At 58.0% G+C, this 18,032-nt stretch overlaps 7 protein-coding genes across 7 annotated transcripts; 3 read left to right on the top strand and 4 right to left on the bottom strand.

Moving 5' to 3' along the window:
• Nucleotides 1–672: 672 nt before the first annotated feature.
• B0H64DRAFT_419575 (uncharacterized protein) lies at nucleotides 673–2,690 on the bottom strand (the record flags this gene model as incomplete). Its single annotated transcript, XM_062805392.1, has 4 exons — nucleotides 673–694; nucleotides 839–1,113; nucleotides 1,202–2,108; nucleotides 2,155–2,690. The coding sequence occupies 4 exons, from the start codon at nucleotides 2,688–2,690 to the stop codon at nucleotides 673–675; spliced, it is 1,740 nt and encodes a 579-aa protein (XP_062655757.1).
• A 1,083-nt stretch (nucleotides 2,691–3,773) lies between these two features.
• On the top strand, nucleotides 3,774–4,560 carry B0H64DRAFT_435042 (uncharacterized protein; the record flags this gene model as incomplete). Its single annotated transcript, XM_062806119.1, has 2 exons — nucleotides 3,774–3,954; nucleotides 4,306–4,560. The coding sequence occupies 2 exons, from the start codon at nucleotides 3,774–3,776 to the stop codon at nucleotides 4,476–4,478; spliced, it is 354 nt and encodes a 117-aa protein (XP_062655756.1). The 3' UTR covers nucleotides 4,479–4,560.
• A 225-nt stretch (nucleotides 4,561–4,785) lies between these two features.
• Nucleotides 4,786–5,706, bottom strand: B0H64DRAFT_406067 (uncharacterized protein). Its single transcript, XM_062804481.1, has 2 exons — nucleotides 5,174–5,706; nucleotides 4,786–5,067 (listed from the first exon to the last, which is right to left on the bottom strand). Exons 1-2 carry the CDS (start codon nucleotides 5,569–5,571, stop codon nucleotides 4,869–4,871), a joined length of 597 nt encoding a protein of 198 aa, XP_062655755.1. The 5' UTR covers nucleotides 5,572–5,706; the 3' UTR covers nucleotides 4,786–4,868.
• Nucleotides 5,707–5,745: 39 nt separating this feature from the next.
• Nucleotides 5,746–10,062, top strand: B0H64DRAFT_426413 (uncharacterized protein). Its single transcript, XM_062805732.1, has 6 exons — nucleotides 5,746–6,034; nucleotides 6,105–7,211; nucleotides 7,270–7,641; nucleotides 7,687–7,909; nucleotides 7,992–8,500; nucleotides 8,543–10,062. The coding sequence occupies exons 1-6, from the start codon at nucleotides 5,947–5,949 to the stop codon at nucleotides 9,877–9,879; spliced, it is 3,636 nt and encodes a 1,211-aa protein (XP_062655754.1). The 5' UTR covers nucleotides 5,746–5,946; the 3' UTR covers nucleotides 9,880–10,062.
• Nucleotides 10,063–10,528: 466 nt separating this feature from the next.
• On the bottom strand, nucleotides 10,529–13,901 carry B0H64DRAFT_224809 (uncharacterized protein). Its single transcript, XM_062799626.1, has one exon. It carries the CDS (start codon nucleotides 13,615–13,617, stop codon nucleotides 10,762–10,764), a length of 2,856 nt encoding a protein of 951 aa, XP_062655753.1. The 5' UTR covers nucleotides 13,618–13,901; the 3' UTR covers nucleotides 10,529–10,761.
• Nucleotides 13,902–16,009: 2,108 nt separating this feature from the next.
• On the top strand, nucleotides 16,010–17,177 carry B0H64DRAFT_406058 (ML domain-containing protein). The gene is made up of 3 exons (XM_062804480.1): nucleotides 16,010–16,473; nucleotides 16,548–16,764; nucleotides 16,824–17,177. Exons 1-3 carry the CDS (start codon nucleotides 16,271–16,273, stop codon nucleotides 16,935–16,937), a joined length of 534 nt encoding a protein of 177 aa, XP_062655752.1. The 5' UTR covers nucleotides 16,010–16,270; the 3' UTR covers nucleotides 16,938–17,177.
• B0H64DRAFT_406055 (ATPase, V1 complex, subunit F) lies at nucleotides 17,178–18,010 on the bottom strand. Its single transcript, XM_062804479.1, has 4 exons — nucleotides 17,774–18,010; nucleotides 17,673–17,708; nucleotides 17,466–17,603; nucleotides 17,178–17,393 (listed from the first exon to the last, which is right to left on the bottom strand). The coding sequence occupies exons 1-4, from the start codon at nucleotides 17,828–17,830 to the stop codon at nucleotides 17,253–17,255; spliced, it is 372 nt and encodes a 123-aa protein (XP_062655751.1). The 5' UTR covers nucleotides 17,831–18,010; the 3' UTR covers nucleotides 17,178–17,252.
• Nucleotides 18,011–18,032: the final 22 nt, after the last annotated feature.

Here is an 18,032-nt window from a genome sequence, read left to right as displayed (position 1 = left end):
GCGTCCTCGCTAACCGGGACTCTCTTCGCTTACTCGGGCTCGGGGCGTATGTAATGTTTCGGGGTTATGGTTTGTATAACTGACGTGGTTGGGCGTTATGGGTAGGGAACGGAATGGGGGCTGGGGCTGGCCCGTCGGGTGAGAGTGTGCTCAATAACGCGGCTATTTCTGCGGATGATATGGGACACAAGATCTTTCGCGGTTTGTAGAAAGTAGGGGCGGGCCAGGCAAGCCAAGCAACGACGGCCCGGGTGTTTACACGTACACTACAGCACCTCCGGACCTTAATCCGGCACCGCCATACCGACTTCCACCCGTTAGTTGCCCCGTCGGACCTTGGCCCGCCCCCTCCCGGAGTCACGGTGTATACCAGAACCCGTCCCTCCCTCACTCACCACGAATAAGCATCCACCACCAACTCAAACACCACCCGCCCGGCCGCCCGCCGCCCCGTCTCCACCACCGCCGCCCGCACCGCATCGCACAACCCCCGGGGCCCGGACACCACCACCCCAACCCGCCGCCTCCCCCCACCCTCAACCTCAACCCCATCCCCACCCCCCTCCTTCCCCACCTCTACTTCAATTCCTATTTCACTCGCCACCAACCTCCGCACATCCAACCGTCCCCCCACCCTCACCTCCCTCTCCCTTACCCCATCCACCACCCCCCTCAGCGCATCCACCAACCCAGCCTGCGCAGCACGCACACTCCACGCAAGCTTAATCTTACCATGCCCATGGGCGTTGTTGTTGCTGTGGTGGTGGAGCCAGAGCCAGGGCAGCAGGCTGAGTGATGCCGATGCCGCCGGCGATGAGCAGGACGCGGTCGCAGTGACGGAGGGTGGTGGTGGTGGTTAGGGTGGAGGGGGGGTGTGCTGCTGTGGTAGGGGCCGTCGAGGAGGGTGGGGAGGGAGGGGTGCGGGTGGAGGTGGGCGGTTAGGCCGGTGGATTTGAGGATGAGGAGGGTTAGTGTTGTTTTGGGAGTGGGGGTGGGTTTGAGGGGGGTGGTGGGTTTGGAGGGGGTGGTGGTGATGGTGGGCTTTTGGGCTTCCAGGTCGGGGGTGTCGTTGTTGTCGTTGTCGGTGCTGGGGGTCGTTTGGAGGGAGTGAGGCTTGAAGGTTGGGGGGGAAGCAGTGTTCGAGCATGGCGGTGGGGATGGCGGAGAAGGGGTGGTTCTCCCACGGCCGGAGGGGGCGCACCGTGGGGAAGTAGACGTAGACGTGCGTGCCCGGCTGCGCGTCTATATGCACCCCCGGGATGTCGACGCGCACGATGCCGTCGCAGAGGTCGGTGACGCGGGCGTGGCGAATGCCCAGCCGCAGGATGCGGAAGACGCGGGCGAGGCGGTCGAAGAACCACAGCGCGCAGGTGAAGTAGAGCCAGACCTCGAAACCGCCGGCGTGGTGTTCCGGCCAGTTCATGCCCATTGAGTTGTACCAGCCGATGAGGTGGTACCAGCATCCGGCGATGGTGAAGACGGTCAGCAGGACGTGCGAGATCAGGAAGAGCTCGTAGTGTGCTTTGCGCACGTAAAGGCCGCTGCCAACCGCGAGGAGGACGGAGGTTATGGTGGCAACGGCGCCCCAGATCCACCACACCGTGTTCTGATAATCTGCGTAGACCATCAGGCCGAGGATGGAGTGGAGCACGGCGTAGAGGGTGAACAGGCGGCCGACCCAGCGGTGAAGCAGGAGGTAGGTGGAGTGAGACCAGTCGGTCAGCCAGAGGAGGACGTTGTTCCTCGACGAGAACAGGATGACGACGGGGAGTAGGGCAAAGGCAAAGGCGCCGAAGCGGTAGAGGATATAGGCCATAACCTCCCGCCACTGGGTTTCGAACCAAGCATTGGGCCGTCGAGACTCGTACTCGATTGCGGAGAAGATGACATTGACGACGATGAAGAGGCCGATGTAGATACCTTGGCCGACTGTCGGGGCATTGCCCAGCAAGTAGGGCAGGGGTTGGACGTGGTAATTACCAACAGTGCTCGGCCAGATGAGGTAAGGCCTGAGCCTGTCTAGAATGGTGGGCACGAAAGGGAAGTAGCTCAGGCATGTGAGGACGATAGGGAGGCCAACTGCGAAGACAACAAGAGCAATGCTGTTTCTCTAGTTCAGTAAGAGGTCCGATTACCATGTTCTGATAGCCGTACCTGTATGTCGACTCCAGGGCCGATTCTCGGTAGACAGCGGAAAGAGCATTCCGCTGCGCAAGATATATCACGGGATTGACTATGGAGGTAGTATTGAGACTAGTGTCATTGCTAGTGAGCTGATACAGAGGCGGCAAGGGGTCGGCATGGGCGAGAGCCTGCTCGTAGGTCCATTTAGGGGGGATATCGAGGTGACCGGTGATCTGCTCCTCCCAAAACAATTGTAGCTGCGAGAACTTGATGTCCCGTTGGCATTTGGTGCTCATGCAATAGGCCACCGAGGTCAGGTAAGGCGTGTCCTCCCCGTAGCACTCCGGGGGTGTCGATATCATACCCATCATCATGCCGTCGCCGCCGCCGCTCATATCGGTACATCCCAGCATGTAGCCTTGGAGAGACCGGAGGCATGCCGCTGCACACAGGGGGTCGTATGGATAATAGCCGTAGCCGGTGAGGGCTTGTGTCTGGACATAGCTACCGTGGACGAAGGGCACGAGTGTGCTCACCCAGAAGATGACAAGGCTAACAACCCCCATGATGTCTGGGATTCTGGAGAAAGCTAAATAGGGGCTGACATGGAGAACCGCCGAATAGCAAGAAGAAGAGGGACTGCCAAGATTCAAATAATGTTCAAGACGGAGCTTGTCGACCCCAATCCCAGATGGATGAACCTGGCATCCCTTCCATTGCCGGCACTTGGGGCCAATGGAAACTTGCTCATACTAACCACCCATCACCAGGTTCGGACTTTGGGAACCCACGGATCAGGCCAGCGAATTCTCGCTCCGTGTCGTTCCGCCATCCCTTCTTCGGGAACCTCTTTCCATTGGAAGCTGCCGAGTGCCGCCGTCAAGATCAAGCAACTGCTGGTACCCTACCCGGCAATCTGGTGTTTCCCATAGTGCGGTAGTTCCAGGTTATCCATTCAGCAAGCTCCGACTACCAGGGAATCTACTGGTGGGTTCGTTGAACTCGCGACCCCTGTTGTGGTGATGAATGCGGACCTACACCGTTGTTTATATATGGTAGTGATTAACCCCCCCCCCCTCCCCCCCCCTCTCTCTTTGCTCCGAGAATACGCTCTTTTACGGTTTCTGTTTGATTTCTGCGTTGAAATCCACAAAAACGGCGAGAAAATAATGCTCCTGACGGTATGGAAATCGTGATAGGTGGGTTGAGTTGTCAAGCTCCCCACCGATCGTCTAGATCATGAGCAACGTAGCAGATTTGAGCGTGTTATTATGCAGCCAACCCCCAGCACCTATTCGGGACAATAATCCGAATCAACAAGTGGAGAGGAGTTATGGCTGAGGGAGGTCGTGTGTTGGGCCTGGGTGACGTGACAACAAACAACCGGGGCTGACTGGATCACTATCCTGCTCAAACCTGCTCTCCAGCCACCACCGCCTCCAACAAGGTTCCCGGGGACCGGGTTACGTCTGTTGGTGTTTGGATAATGGATCTCCCTCACTCCCTTTCTTCAACACCACCCAAATTACCTCGTCTTCTTATATCCGAGGCACCTATCCATCCCTCTTACGAGCCCACGACGCACCGAGCAGACCAGACAGGCCACACCGCATAACCACGAACCCGACAAACCCACCACCACCATAACGATGAACATGCCACCCCCCACAACCAACCCAACCAGCAGCAATTACGACAGCGGCAGCAACAGCAGCATGCGGATGGGCACGTCCACCATGTCAATGCCAATGACCTTCTCCCACTCCCCCACAACGCCCCTCTTCTGGGACTGGTGGACACCGCACAGCGCAGCAGGCTACGCGGCGACATGTGTGTTCTTGGTCGCCCTCGCGGCTGTCACACGCGTCCTTGTGGCTGTTCGGCCTGCCCTTGATACCGCGGTGGTGGGGGTGGGGCGTGGATCGAGGCGAGGTCATCGGCAGCAGGATGGTGGGGGGCGGATGTTGTTGGCGGGGGAGGGGAAGGGGGGTGGTGAGGTAGATGAGCTGGGGGCTGGGATGGGGTTGGGGGGGTTGGAGGGCGGTGGTGTCGTGGGAGGGGGGAGGCGGTGGTGGAGTGGCGCGGCGTTGGGGGTGCGGTTGTGGAGGGCGGTGTGTGAAGTGGTGCTGGTTTGCTTGGGGTATTTTTTGTGAGTCATCACGGGGATGGTGGTTTCCCTAGCTATAGGGGGGAGCCGAGAGAGGTGCCTGACTGACAGAGAGTATAGGATGATCGCGGTCATGACGATGAACACGGGCTACTTCGTCTCGGTACTGAGCGGCGTCTTTCTTGGCATGTTCCTGCTCGGGAGCCGGGCGGATGGCGGTGCGGACACTCGGTGGCATCAGTGCTGAGTGTCGTATCATCCGAGGTGTGTGTGTCAGTGGTCATATGGTAATCTGTTCACATATTGCGCTAGAGGGTGGTGAAGGGCTGTGGAGCAGTCTTCTATGACGGGTAGATTGATTATCGACTAGAGTTCCTAACAGTCTCGGTCTAGAAGGGACATCGTTTATAATTAGCCTATAAGACGAACCAAATAATAGTAAACCTTCTCCGGGCCGATCATCCTGTGGTCAGCTAGGCTTTCGGCCAGTAGCCCGTCACAAAATCAAACAAGTCCTGGCCGTCTAGGAGGCTCCTCAGAGACGCCGCATGAGACGTGGTGAAATCGTTTGATATTGACTAACATTATGTGTATGAATTCTTGGTACCTCCTTCATGTTTCCAATTTTTTGAGAAGTCTAATATCTCCAGTCCCATCTTCTGAAGGCCGCAAGAGGCATGCTAGGGAGAACGCTGTGTGGCACGTAGTGTGCCTTGCATATTGGACAGGTATTGTGATCCAGGAGCCAGCTTGTGATGCACCCGGGGTGAAACAGATGATGGCACGGGAGGGCGAGAACCAAGCTCTTGTCCTCGAAACGCTCTAGGCAAATGACGCTGTGTTGAGTGTAGCGAGGTAGCTGCGTATCAGCCCGATGCATACTTGAGAAGAGAAGCACAAGAGAGTGAAGAGACAGAAAGGACGACGTCAGGGGCAACTTGCCATTCAGCGGACTGGCTGCATGGGTTTGGTCTGACCCTTGCCTTGTCGAAATCGGCCCGCAGATCTTTGTAAGTCTGGCGCGCTTCGGCCGAATACCCGGGCGGAGGGTAGGCGGCTAGTTGGATGATGTTTTCTCTAATGCCCTGGCGGTGGGACTCGGGGTCGAAATGTATCCTATCGGCAGCTACCCTTCTCCTGATGATGGTCTGACGGCTGAGGGGCGAGTGAGTGTTAGAAGTATTAAACCCAACAAGATGACAACTTTGGCCAACATGCATTATAACGAGGCTGAAGAAACCAACCATGATCGCTACGAGAACCCCAAAGACGACGAATCCGACCCATGCTGGTGTTGCACGGTTCCCATTTTCAGGGGGCTCCGGGTGGACGTTATTCATAGCAGGTGAGTGTATATTTTGAGATTCTGCAATTCAAGTCTTCACAGGAGTGACTAAGATTCGGAGTGTGGCTATGTTGGAAACAATGACCTATTTGCGAGGCTGTGTCGACAGTTATGTGCTTCGAACCTAGAAACAAAGGGGGGTTCACCTGAACTCTTCGCCACTGGCCGTCCTATGATGCCGTCAGGGAGACGTCGGCCAAGACTTATAGCTCACCCGCACCACGTCACTGTAGTTGCGATCAAGGGTCATCGCGGCATGCCTTTGATCTGTTAGTCGTCTGATATATATTCGCGTTGCTGTGCCTTGTGTTTATTATCGTCCACACCTGTACACAGTACACTGCTCTCGCACTCCTGCACAAGTAGCACAATGGATCATGAAAACCGTCTGAACTCTCCGTCACCGCCAGACGCCCGTACTGTCAGTATCGACACCGCCGTGGCCAGCAGCAAGCCCGGTGAGAACTCCGTTTTTACTCAAAACGAACCTCCTTAAAAGCTGCAACTAAACCATCCCCTTCTCTGCAGATACCAAATTGCCGCCGGGGCCGTCGCCCCAAGTAGACTCAACCCCCCCAGACCCCGAGGAAAACGGCGATGTCAACACCGAGGATAGCCCTTTCTCCCTCACTCCAGCCCAGCTCTCGAAGCTTCTCGAACCAGACGCCATCACCACCCTCCAAGCACTAGGCGGCCTACGCGGTCTCGAACGCGGCCTCAGGACCGACACCCGCGCCGGTCTCAGCACCGACGAGACGAGGATACACGATGATGGCTCCGTAGAAACACCTACACCCACCACGCCCACCCCCCTCACCCCCGCCACACCAAAACCCCTCCTCAGCAAAGCCACCGCCGCCGCCTCCCCCTCCTCCAACCAGCACTCCAACCAACCCTTCACCGACCGACGGCGCGTCTTCGGCTCCAACCGCCTCCCCGACCGCAAATCCCAATCCTTCCTCGCGCTGGCGTGGATCGCGCTGCAGGACCGCGTGCTGATCCTGCTCAGCGTCGCGGCCGCCGTGTCGTTCGCGCTGGGGCTGTACCAGACCTTTGACGGGCACGAGGAGGAAGGCGCCGCGGGGGGTGCGCGGGTGGAGTGGATCGAGGGGGTGGCGATTATCGTGGCGATCCTGGTGGTCGTGGTCGTCGGCGCCCTGAATGACTGGCAGAAGGAGAGGCAGTTTCGCAGGTTGAATCGGAAGAAGCAGGACCGGGCGGTGACGGTGGTGCGGTCGGGCCGGGCGGCGAGGGTGTCGGTGTATGAGGTGCTGGTCGGGGATGTGATGGTGCTGGAGCAGGGGGATGTGGTGCCGGTGGATGGGGTGTTGGTGGAGGGGCATAATGTGAGTTGTGATGAGTCGTCGGCGACGGGCGAGTCGGATGTTGTTAAGAAGATGCCTGCTGAGGCGGTCTTGCGGGCGATGCTGCATCCGGATGATGATGCCTCCCATGCCCATGCCCATGTGAAGAGGATGGATCCGTTTCTGTTATCAGGGGCTAGGGTGCTGGACGGGGTTGGGAAGTTCCTGGTGACAGCCGTTGGGCCACGCTCTAGCATGGGGAGGACCATGATGGCTCTGCGTAACGACCCCGGCATGACGCCGTTGCAGGCGCGGCTGAATATCCTCGCAGGTAGGTATGTCCCCGTGTCCGCACTCTCTTGTGTGCGATGTTGATGCTTGGGATCCAGGTTATATCGCGAAGCTAGGCAGCGCGGCGGGATTGCTGCTCTTCACTGTGCTGTTCATCGAGTTCCTTGCCAGGCTTCCCGATAATAAAGCCAGCGGCGAGGAGAAGGGCCAGAACTTCCTCAGAATCCTCATCACGGCCATCACCATCATCGTGGTCGCCGTGCCTGAGGGTTTGCCATTGGCCGTGACACTCTCGCTCGCCTTCGCTAGCAAGAAGATGAGCAGAGAAAACAACCTCGTGCGGCATCTGCAGTCGTGTGAGACCATGGGCAATGCGACGGTCATCTGCTCCGACAAGACAGGGACATTAACCCAGAATGTCATGACCGTTGTCGGGGGAAGTCTGGGTACGGGAGGCGTTGCGTTTGGTGGTGATGGGGGCTTTTCACCTCACAGGGTAAGGAGATCCCACCTAGATGGCAACGAAATACCCAACACGGACGACACAGGGGAGAAGAACGCCCCCCTTCACCCCGAATTCCGCGACCTCACCAAAGACTCCATCGCCATCAACACCACCGCCTTCGAAGGCGAAGAAAACGGGCAGCCCATCTTCATCGGCACCAAAACCGAAACCGCGCTCCTCGACTGGGCACGCCAGAGCTTCGCCCTCGGCCCCCTAGCCACCGAGCGCGCCCAGTACCCCCCTCATCCAAGCATACCCCTTCAACTCGCGGCGCAAATGCATGGGCACCGTGATCCAGCTCCCAGCCGGGAAGAGATACCGCCTCCTCGTCAAAGGCGCGCCCGAGCTGGTCCTCGAGCAGTGCAGCACCACCATCACCGACCCAACCCAGCTTCTGTCCACCTCCCCGCTCCAACCCCAAGACAAAGCCGCCATCTCATCCACCATATCCCACTACGCCTCCCGCTCCCTCCGCACCCTCGCCCTCGCCTACCGCGACCTCGACACCTGGCCACCACCCCCCGACACCTCACACCCCAATACCTCAGAACCCGACACCACCACCACCACTACCTTCAACACCACCCCAGACACCACCGCCTCAGAACCAGACAACCCCTTCCAAAACCTAACCTGGCTCGCCGTCCTCGCCATCCAAGACCCCGTCCGCCCCAACGTGCCCGCCGCTGTGCGTGACTGCCGCCGAGCGTCGGTGGCCGTCAAGATGGTGACGGGGGACAAGGTGGAGACGGCAAGGGCCATTGCGCGCGAGTGCGGCATTCTTACTTCTTCTTCTCCTTCTTCTGAGGGGGGGGAGGAGGGTGGTGATGGTGGTGGTGGTAATGGTGGTGGTGGTAATGCGGTAGTAGAGGGCCCCGCGTTCCGGCGGCTGGGGGAGGAGGAGCAGCGGGTGGTGGCGCAGGAGCTGTGCGTGATGGCGCGGTCGAGCCCGGAGGATAAGAGGGCGCTGGTGGGGGCGCTGCGGGCGGTGGGCGGGGTGGTGGCTGTTACGGGGGACGGGACGAACGATGCACCGGCGCTGAAGGAGGCGGATGTGGGCTTCTCGATGGGGGTGATGGGCACCGAGGTGGCCAAGGAGGCGTCGGATATCATTCTGATGGACGACGATTTCTCGTCGATTGTCAAGGCGTTGGCGTGGGGGCGGGCGATCAACGACGCGGTCAAGAAGTTTCTGCAGTTCCAGATCACGGTCAACATCACGGCCGTCGCGCTGACCTTCGTCTCGGCCGTGGCTAGCAGCGATGAGCGCTCCGTGCTCAACGCGATCCAGCTGCTCTGGGTCAACCTGATCATGGACACGTTTGCCGCCCTCGCGCTGGCCACGGACCCGCCCAACAGCAGTCTGCTGGACCGGACGCCGGAACCCAGAAAGGCGCCGTTGATTACACTGACCATGTGGAAGATGATCCTGGGCCAGTCGGTCTACCAGCTCGCCGCATGCCTGACGCTGCACTTTGCGGGGCCGTCGTTCCTCGACTACCCGCAGGCGCAGCTGGCGACCTTGGTGTTCAACACGTTCGTGTTTATGCAGATCTTCAAGTTGGTCAACAGCCGGCGGATCGACAACAAGCTCAACATCTTCGAGGGCCTGCACCGGAACCATCTGTTCATGCTCATGATGTCCATCATGGTTGCCGGCCAGGTGCTGATTATCTTTGTCGGTAGCACCGCGTTTGGCGTTGTCCGGCTGAACGGCGTGCAATGGGCCATTTCTCTCGTGCTCGGTTTCCTTTCCATCCCCGTCGGCATTCTCATCCGCCTGGTCCCGGACAGCTGGCTTCGCGCCTGTGTGCGGCTGGTGCCGAGGATGCCGAGGCTGTCGGTCCCGGGATGGCGAAAGACACAAAAGACAGATGAAGAAGCCGGTAGTGGTGATTATGATGATGCCGCCGTCACCACCAGTGGCGATTTCGGCAGCGCCATGTTCACCGTCAGAAATGACCTAGCATTCCTCAGGCGGGTGCGCGGCGGGAGGATTGCCGCATTGAGCGACGCCATTGGAATCCGTCCTATCCGGAGGGAGGACGAAGGTCGGCAGCGAAGGCCTTCCAAGTCGACCATGCAGTCGGCCGTCGGTATGCCGGGTTTGCTGGCCGCCAGTATCGGCGCCATGTCGCCAGCCGCAGAACACGACCGTCGTGGTGTGCCGGCACGCGCCTGTCCTGGCACTGGAAACATTTGAGGGTTGGGTGCGACCAATGGCTGGGAGATAGAGAGAGGTAAGGTTGCTGTGGATGCTTGACCGTTCCCCTGGCGGGCTTCTTCTTAATGAGTGATGATACTATCTGCGTCGAGCGTTAATAGATAATAAAGGTACGTAAGACTCGAAAACTCGAATTGGTCAAGTGGATCTTCATCATAGGCGTGTAGCGGGAGGAATAAAAGCGCCCTGGTTGGGGCTATGTCTTTTCTGCCTCTTCCCCAAGAGAAATGGACTCCAAAAGGGAGCCCGTCTGTGTCTGTCTGTCTGTCTGTCGTAGTCCAGCCCCTGAAGCATCCATCAGAACAAAGCGTGGAGGAAGGCAAACTCTTCGAATGACCGGCAGAGAGAAAGAAAACGAGCATCTGGCTGGGAACCGTCGTGCCCGCACAATTCATCAACACACCTCATAGTCCCACATCGACCTGACGAGCAATCAAAAGCCAAGGATAAATCCACCGAGCAGAAACACCCGCGCACTCCCGCCACCCAACCCCGGCCTCGAAAGAAAACTCCCAACCCCGAGCCCGACCAAAGCCAAACCTAATGATAACTTAAATCCGCGCCTGCCGTAGCAAAAGATTCCCGCCATTTCGCTACCCCGTTTCCCGTTCCCGACCTGCCTTTACGTCATTTCCGTCCACGCCACCATCAACGCCGACCCCATCCCGATTCGAATTAAAATGATATCGCCGCCCGTCCTTTTGGAAAGAGAGAAGAGATGAGAAAAGAAGACCGTATCCGTCGCCGTGGCTTATACTGCAGCTAGCCGAGCTGTTGAGACGATGTCGAGCCAGGAACCCGTGTGCTGGATAGCGCTAGTCCTGTATATATATAGTCTGTCTGACATGCGCCGCGCGTCATTCATGTCGCCGCCCCTGTTGTCGTCTCGGCCGTCGCTGCTGCTGTCTCGGCCGGCTTGTCTGGCATTGGTGAGCTGGCGTGCACACCGCTATCCGCGCTCGTAGCCGACTTGGGTTCGTCGGTGCTTGACAGTGGTTTCGACAGTGGCGTCCCTGTTAACGGTCGAAAGGCGCCAGCGGATCTGCTCATCCTGCTCTTGTAGTCGCTCAGCGTGAGCTTCTTCCTGACCGGACTTGGGGTTGCCAATGCACTATTGATCGGCGGCGGAGGAAACGGACTCGCAAAACCGGTGGCCGAGGACGGCGATTGGGCCGCTCCGGGCCCGGCGGAGACAGGCGTTGATGCTGGCGAGGGAGCCGAACTAGGACTTTGGAAAACTGGGACGGGGGGCGGCTCTACTCGGAGGTCAGGCGACTTGTTGCTGACGGGGCTGATTGTCGGTGCTTGCGTCGCTTGCGTCCCGGGGGTCGTATGCATCGGGGACAACGGTCGAGCATCCGGCATTGGGTGGTCTTTCAGCCCGCCTGTCGAAACATCACTATCCGGCACCTTTTCAGCTTCTTTGGCCGAGGCTGGTGATGAGAGGAGGATATCCCGGTCGCCATAGCTTTCTACACTCATGGCAGATGACGGCCGCTCCACGGCGAGGCGTTTGGCGCGCTCTTCCTCCTCCAGCCGGACATGGTGCCAGTTCTCGAGCATTCGTTTCCTCAAGCAAGACCCCACCCGCCGTTTCGGAGTCGCCGTGTCGCTGGCGTCAGGGAAGTCTGTTTGCACCGCGGCATCGCAATATTGTGGACGCGGCACGGCCGACGTCGGACGAGAGCGAACAGGGGCTGACGCATTCCTAGAAGGGAGGTTGTTGCCGGCATGGCTAATGTGAATGTGGGTGGGGCTAACGCCGCTGGGCGAACCAGATTTGCTCCTCGTGGTTCCCGTTCCGGCATCAACGTAGCTACGCTCCGGGAACCCGCTAGGGAGATTGGGCGTATGTGTTGCGGACCTCGGCTTCGACGTCTTTGTCTGAGAGGAGCCAGTCCCATCGGACACACGTTTCCTCTTGCGATGTGGTTGCTGCTGGTGTTGGTGGTGCTGCTGCTGCTGCTCCATTCTGCGGAAAGAGTCTTCCACCATGGCCACTTTCCTTTTATCGCGGTCCGTTGGCTCGGTCAATATCCCCAGCGTATCGAACGAGCCCTGACGCGCTGCTGGTGTCATATCTCGACTGGGCGGCTTGCTCCGCGAGGAACTGGACACGGACCGCCGGCCATTTTCGGCAACATCTTCTGGATGGCCCTCGCTCGCGGCCCGGCTGTTGGTTGCATGGCCCGTACTTGTGGGAGAGATAGCGTGCTGTGCTTTAGGTTTGCGCTTCTTGGATTTTGGCGGGTTTGGACGCGACTGGGCCGTGGCGAGGTAATTCCTGTGGAAGCGCGCAAACGCACACTCCGGGCCGAGATTGCACGCGCATCCTCCGTGCTCAGAGAGTATGAGATGGACCCAACCGGCGTATTTTTGATAGTCAGTCTCGGTGACTATTTGTTCCGTGTGCGCCCCTGTCATGTCGTCGCCGAGTCCGAGCATTTGGAGGACGCGGGCCTTCTCCGCTGCCGGGAACCCGGGATTCCAGGGAATCGTGACCTGTTCTTTCGCCTCAATCTGCCGGTCGCTCACCAGCCAGAAGCGGTATTCACTTCCCGCCGACAAGTATGTTTCGATGACTGCGTTCGGCCTGCAGCTTCGTCGAACGAACCGAGCCTCGGATCCTTCCCTCCGGGTGTCGATGTACAGCGGGAGTGATGGGTGGAACAAAACGAATGGGAGCGGCACGGTCAATTCGGCCCAGCGGTTTTCGGGGTCGGCACAGTAGACGGCTTGGAAGCCAATTTGGCCATTGACTTCCATGAGTGGGACATCCTTCTCGATTGTCGAAGGTGCCTTGAGACACGGCCACTGGACGACGGTATTGGGCCCGATGATCTTCTTGTTTTTCTCGATGTCGGGTGTGACCTTTATCGAATCCATATTAGAAGGGAGCTTCTGGAAGACGTCGTTGTAGGAACAGCCGGTCTCGATCTTCATCTTTTCCTGGTCGCGCAGCCAGGCCGACATGGTATTCGAGATCTGTAGACCGGCAAAGGAGTTCGTGTTAACGATCTGAAAAGCCTGGTCGTTATACAGGGACAAGAATCCTGACGAGTAGTTGTGAAGTTCGAAGTCGTCTGGGAGATCGGGTGGAGTTGTCGCGGGGCTCAAGGGGTGGCTGTGGGTCGCTTTCGCGTTCCCGTGGGAAGGGCTCCGCTTCGGAGCTTGTGAACTGATTGACTGGCTCGATTTGTGCGAGCTCTTGGCCTTCTTCGCGGGATGCGGGCTGTCCTGAGGACTGTTGTGCTTCGGGTTCTCAAGCGACCCATGGTGGGAACCATTGATCTGGAGTTCTGTCGGTTTTGGCTTCTTCTTGTGGCTCTTCGACGGCGGCCGTTTTGGTTTCTTGTCAGCCGCCGCTTCCACGACCGGCACAACGGCCCTTGCCCTCTGGCGGGCGATCGCCTGTTGGCGATCTAGAGATCGTGGTTGGCACTCGGCGCAGGAGTGTGCAAAATTCGGGCTGAGGGCATCCTCGATGTTGTCAGGGTAGTAGCATTCGATGTGCTGCCATGTGTCGCACGTCTCGCAGTAGATGGTATTTCCGTCATCGTCAGCGAAGTCGCAGATACACTTGATCGTGTATGGCTCCTCCTCCACCGTCTCTTGCTTTCGAGGGACATCTCGAGTCGAGACGGCACTCGGAAGGGAGAAGGCGGGCTGACTCGGAAGCGCGATCGGCGTCGACAGCGGTGGTAACTTGTCTGTCATACTCTTTGAAAAGCCTCGCGACGGCCAAAAGGCGGAGGGATTGTCTGAATGGTTTATCTCTCCGGTTGGAAGGGCATGCTTGTCGCGCGTCTCGACGCGATTGAGATCGAACTGTGTGTGTTGGAAGAACCGGCAGAGACAGCAAGAGTGTCATCCGCGGGTCGGTCGAATTGTGCTACTTGCGTCGGCGCACCCGGCCGCAGCAATGTTGCTCGTGTCAGTCGGTTCGTCGGCTCGGTCGGCGTGTGACAGTTGCGTTGTTGTGCGGTGTCGCGATGAAGGTGGGGCCGGCGAAAGAGCGATGACGGACTGCCTGGGTTTGTTTTTTTAACAATCGTGTCCGGCTCGTTAGGTGTCGAGTGCAAGCAGGCAAGTAGAAAGTGCTACTGTCTTGTGGTCGAGTGTGGCGACCGTGGCGGCGGGCTCGAGACGGGGGATACACAATGGACGAGACGGATACGGTTGATGCGCCTCGAGCACAAAGGAACTCGAATCGACGGAATCGAGTCGCCGAGTGCAGGATTGGAATCCAGTCTTGAACACCGGAAATGTCGACGGCGAGGGACGAATGGGTGACGCGAAAAATTGGGGATTGGATAAAGAAAGGCAGAGTTTGAAGGAGAGGAGGGCCAGAGTGGAAAGTGCAAGAGAGAGGGGGGCCCACATGGGTAGTCGACTAGACGGGTGCAGCGCAGCGCATGGCAGCATTCTCAGTGCAGCCCCCCCATGCGACAGAGAGAGAGAGCGGAAGGACGGGCTGCTGCGACTTGGGACTGCCCGGGATGCTGCTCAGAGAGAAAACGGGGAATGCGCAAGCACCGGCCAATCAGAGACAGCTTTGTACTGCAAAACATGGTGGCTCTCGGTCTTGGGGGGGAAAGGGAACCAGAAGGCGGGTGGGCTCACATTTGCGCCGCGACTTCCCTTTGTCCCAGCGAGCTTCCACTGGCAGTGCAAGCGCCAGGGAGAGAAAATTGATGAGCAGCCGGGAACTGCTGCTCGCTGGGGCGCGGCGGGCGGCCTTGGAAAGTCGTACCCAGCCCAGGATGTTCCACTGTGGAGGCAGGTTGGATGCAGTGCAGCCTGAGGCACTAGGCTCAGAACGGAGCAGGGGAGCAAGGGCGGTGGGCAACGGTGGTCTCGAAGCTCATTCGCGATTGGTCGGCGGCGGGTGAGATTGTACGGAGGTCGGTTGGGGCGAACCGCGCAGCCTGCCCGGATTTAACACCAAAAAGAAGCGGAGCGTGAGGCGGCCGAGCCAGCTTGAAGATATTCCCGCGGATTGACCGTCAGCAGTCGATATCTTGCACGCCCTGGACACAATACCATCAAAGGTACGATGTGAAGAAATACAAACCAGAGACGACATCGTCAAGAGTACATTCGACCCAAACGGGAAACGAAAGTGGGTCGAATAATAGATGATGGAAACATTATGTTTGTGCGAGGTGAAAGAAAAAGGCAGGGCGCAAAACTTGTCGAGGGAGAATAGTGGTGGGATGATTGGGCAGAGAAAGCCAGTGAGAATGGAAACTGGATTTTGGAATGAAAAGAGAGAACTGCTACTCTTGAACCGAGGTGGATGGCTGCGGTTTCTTCGGCAGCCCGCAGCAAGAAGAAAACTCAGAAGTCGGAGGCAGGAAGGCGGGGGCTCTGCGGGTGCACAGTGCCAATATCAGCTACTTTTTGACTGGCGACTCGCTGAAACTCCAGTCTGACTGCGTCGGATCGAAGTCCGTTGAGAAGCGAGAGTCCCGGCTCTCGAAACAACGAACCAGGAGGAGGGCGGCACTCCCAAAGTGATTAGGCCAATAGGTAAGGTAGTCAGACTAGAATGCGATTCGAAGGACGAGATAGCCGAAAGCGATGCTTTTACTTGTAGCGAGTAGTCCCAACATTGCGAGGTTTGACGTCACTTCGCTGAGCTCTGGGCGTGTCTGGGTTCGTGCGAGAGTCGCCTCGACGCTTTCACTCCCCGTTTGGCGTTAGGTACTAGGTAAGGTGGGTTGCCGGAGACCAGACAGGCACGGATTTCGACTGTCCGGAAGTTGGAGGCAATTCCCGAAACCGATGGCGTCCCGAGTTGCCCGTCCCGAGTCCTCCTGAGAAAATATTTCAAGAAAACGGATTCGATTTTGACTCGTCGGCTTTTCCGCATCGCTTGATCGTTGGGCAAGAAAGACAATGAAAGAAACCCCAGAACCCCAGACCCCGGAGCCGCGTCCTGTTTAACTTGGACCCTTGTTTCGGCTCTGGTCTCAGCAGTCATGGTTGGCCGGGTCCAACAAGCAGGCCCACTTGAGTTCACATGATAAGTCGGATCAAGCCAAGCGCAGCCCGGCCCCAGCAAATCAGCTGGAGGACTGTGCTGCCTCCCCATGACGTGTGGTTGGGGACTACCAGCCACTGCCAGTGCCTGGTGGGCCAACCAGTCAGCGTTGCCGCCTTGCGCTTCGATCCGCTGTCGGTGTTCGCCATCATCGTGCTGTCGGCCATCACTAACAACTCCTTCACTCTTCGAATTCATCAACATTGAACCCGCCTCTTTTCTCCAAGAAGCAGAAAGTCTGTTGTGGTTGTCTTTGTGAGGCCCCACCGTGGAGTAGCGGATCCATCACCACCTTCCCAACGAACCCACCGATAAGCCGTCGACATGAGGCTCTCCCCAATCGTCCTCGCCCTCGCTGCGACTGCCAGCGCCCGGAACGTTTTCCGCAGCGGAGGCCAGAGCCTCGTCAAGCGCGACGACAATCTCAAGGTCCCGGGCGAGAACCCGCTCCAATTCTGCAATGCCGACCGTGATGAGGATCTCATTACCATCGACGAGGTCACCTTGTCCCCGAACCCGCCTGCAGCGTATGTCACTTCGAGTTGGTGTGGTGTGGTGATGGTTCGGCTGGCCAGAGACTAACTGGGATTCGTCGTTACAGGGGCACCACCCTCAACATCGAAGCTAGCGGCACGGTGAATGAAACGATCCTCAAAGGCGCTTATGTGAAGCTCGAGGTCAAATATGGCTACATTCGCCTGATCAGCACGACGGCCGACCTGTGCGAGCAGCTCGGTAATGTGGACCTCGAGTGCCCCATCGAGCCGGGAAAGCTTTCTATCACCAAGACGGTCGACCTGCCCAGCCAGATCCCTCCGGTGCGAATCCCCATGATGTTAAGCGGTATGGGAAGTAAGGTCGCTAACAACAAATACAGGGCAAGTACACCGTCCTGGCTGACGTCTACAACGACGACGACGTGCATATCACTTGCTTGACCGCTACCGTGACCTTTGGGGGCAAGTCGCTGGGCGGGATGGTCGATCTCTAAAGTATCGCATTGGTTGTTTTACATGGGAGTAGTGATCGGGTTCGACAATGGATATGGTATTTGGTATGCGTACATATGGCGATGTCTAGGATCGCGACTGGTTCATGTGTTTGTTTGTGCTTGTCAATCAGGAGTCCCATTGGCTTAATCTGTTCTGCATCTCTTTCATAGCATACTGAAGACACACGGAGTCCAGAGGCTGGCATAATGGAATGCAGGATGGATATTGCATTGGTTAACTATCGTTCGCTTCACACGCGTGACTGGCTGGCCGTTCACTCTCTAAGCTCCCCACTCTATTCAACATAAGCCTGTTTATTCACCAAACAACCGGCGGACTCTGCGCAAGACGCTGTCCTTCTCCGGGTCGTAGGGGTGGTCTTTGCTTGGGATCTCGAGAATGGTCGGGAAAGCTTGGGTGTAGGTATCGACTCGGTTCCTTATCCTATCGGCAATCTGCGGCGCACTTGTTTAGCAAACTGTTCGGTCGGTAGCCCAGCATAGGGCCCAGGCGCGGGCATGACTGACATGTTGATTGATCAAAACTATCCCAATGTCCTTCCTCTCCGTTGTAAACCGCTCGAAGGCCGCCTCGATTGAAGCGTTGTCCGTCTTGGCGTCTACCACCAGGAAGTTCTTCTGGTTGTCTGGCGGCGCGGTAACATGCTATCGAGCGAGGGAGTCAGTCGGGTGGGAGCGAACGGCTGCGGAGGTGTTGAGGTAGTTAGGACGTACGCCAATGCCGGCTAGAAGTAGTCCAGTCACAGAATCCTGTTATCCAACGCAACGGTTAGCGAAGCATCCCCAACGTTGGTCGTGTCGTAGAAGCTGCTTGCCTCGTCTCCGATCACAGCCAGGAACTGCCTGTCGCGGAAGTCTGCTTGCGATGCCATCTCGGCTACGAAGCGAAGCAATTGGTGGTTAAGAAACGGGGAGTGGCTCGAGAGTTTCAAATCAACGTAGTGAATCCCGAGTAAATCGTGGTTCTTCCGTCACAAGAAGTGTTGGTGGAGGTTTCCGTTGTGGTGCAGCACTCCAGGTTTCCCCGTTCCGTGCTGAGCCGCTGAAGTGACGCCGCTCGGAGCTGCTGGGACC

This window comes from Chaetomium fimeti (assembly GCF_033439085.1).
Source record: "Chaetomium fimeti strain CBS 168.71 chromosome Unknown B0H64scaffold_7, whole genome shotgun sequence".
Taxonomy (NCBI): domain Eukaryota; kingdom Fungi; phylum Ascomycota; class Sordariomycetes; order Sordariales; family Chaetomiaceae; genus Chaetomium; species Chaetomium fimeti.
Note: the sequence above shows the minus strand (reverse complement) of the source record. Positions and strands in the feature narration are given on the sequence as shown.

Bases quoted from the DNA above. Each gene is read 5' to 3' on its own strand.
- B0H64DRAFT_224809 (XM_062799626.1), bottom strand. From the start codon at position 13,617: ATGACAGACAAGTTACCACCGCTGTCGACGCCGATCGCGCTTCCGAGT.
- B0H64DRAFT_406058 (XM_062804480.1), top strand. From the start codon at position 16,271: ATGAGGCTCTCCCCAATCGTCCTCGCCCTCGCTGCGACTGCCAGCGCC. The intron at 16,474-16,547 runs GTATGTCACTTC...TCGTCGTTACAG, and splicing joins TCCCCGAACCCGCCTGCAGC to GGGCACCACCCTCAACATCG. The intron at 16,765-16,823 runs GTGCGAATCCCC...CAACAAATACAG, and splicing joins TGCCCAGCCAGATCCCTCCG to GGCAAGTACACCGTCCTGGC.
- B0H64DRAFT_406067 (XM_062804481.1), bottom strand. From the start codon at position 5,571: ATGAATAACGTCCACCCGGAGCCCCCTGAAAATGGGAACCGTGCAACA. The intron at 5,068-5,173 runs GCAAGTTGCCCC...CACTCAACACAG, and splicing joins TGCAGCCAGTCCGCTGAATG to CGTCATTTGCCTAGAGCGTT.
- B0H64DRAFT_426413 (XM_062805732.1), top strand. From the start codon at position 5,947: ATGGATCATGAAAACCGTCTGAACTCTCCGTCACCGCCAGACGCCCGT. The intron at 6,035-6,104 runs GTGAGAACTCCG...CCTTCTCTGCAG, and splicing joins CGTGGCCAGCAGCAAGCCCG to ATACCAAATTGCCGCCGGGG. The intron at 7,910-7,991 runs GTACCCCCCTCA...AGCCGGGAAGAG, and splicing joins CTAGCCACCGAGCGCGCCCA to ATACCGCCTCCTCGTCAAAG.
- B0H64DRAFT_406055 (XM_062804479.1), bottom strand. From the start codon at position 17,830: ATGGCATCGCAAGCAGACTTCCGCGACAGGCAGTTCCTGGCTGTGATC. The intron at 17,709-17,773 runs GCAAGCAGCTTC...GTTGGATAACAG, and splicing joins TGGCTGTGATCGGAGACGAG to GATTCTGTGACTGGACTACT. The intron at 17,394-17,465 runs GTCAGTCATGCC...AGTGCGCCGCAG, and splicing joins TAGTTTTGATCAATCAACAT to ATTGCCGATAGGATAAGGAA.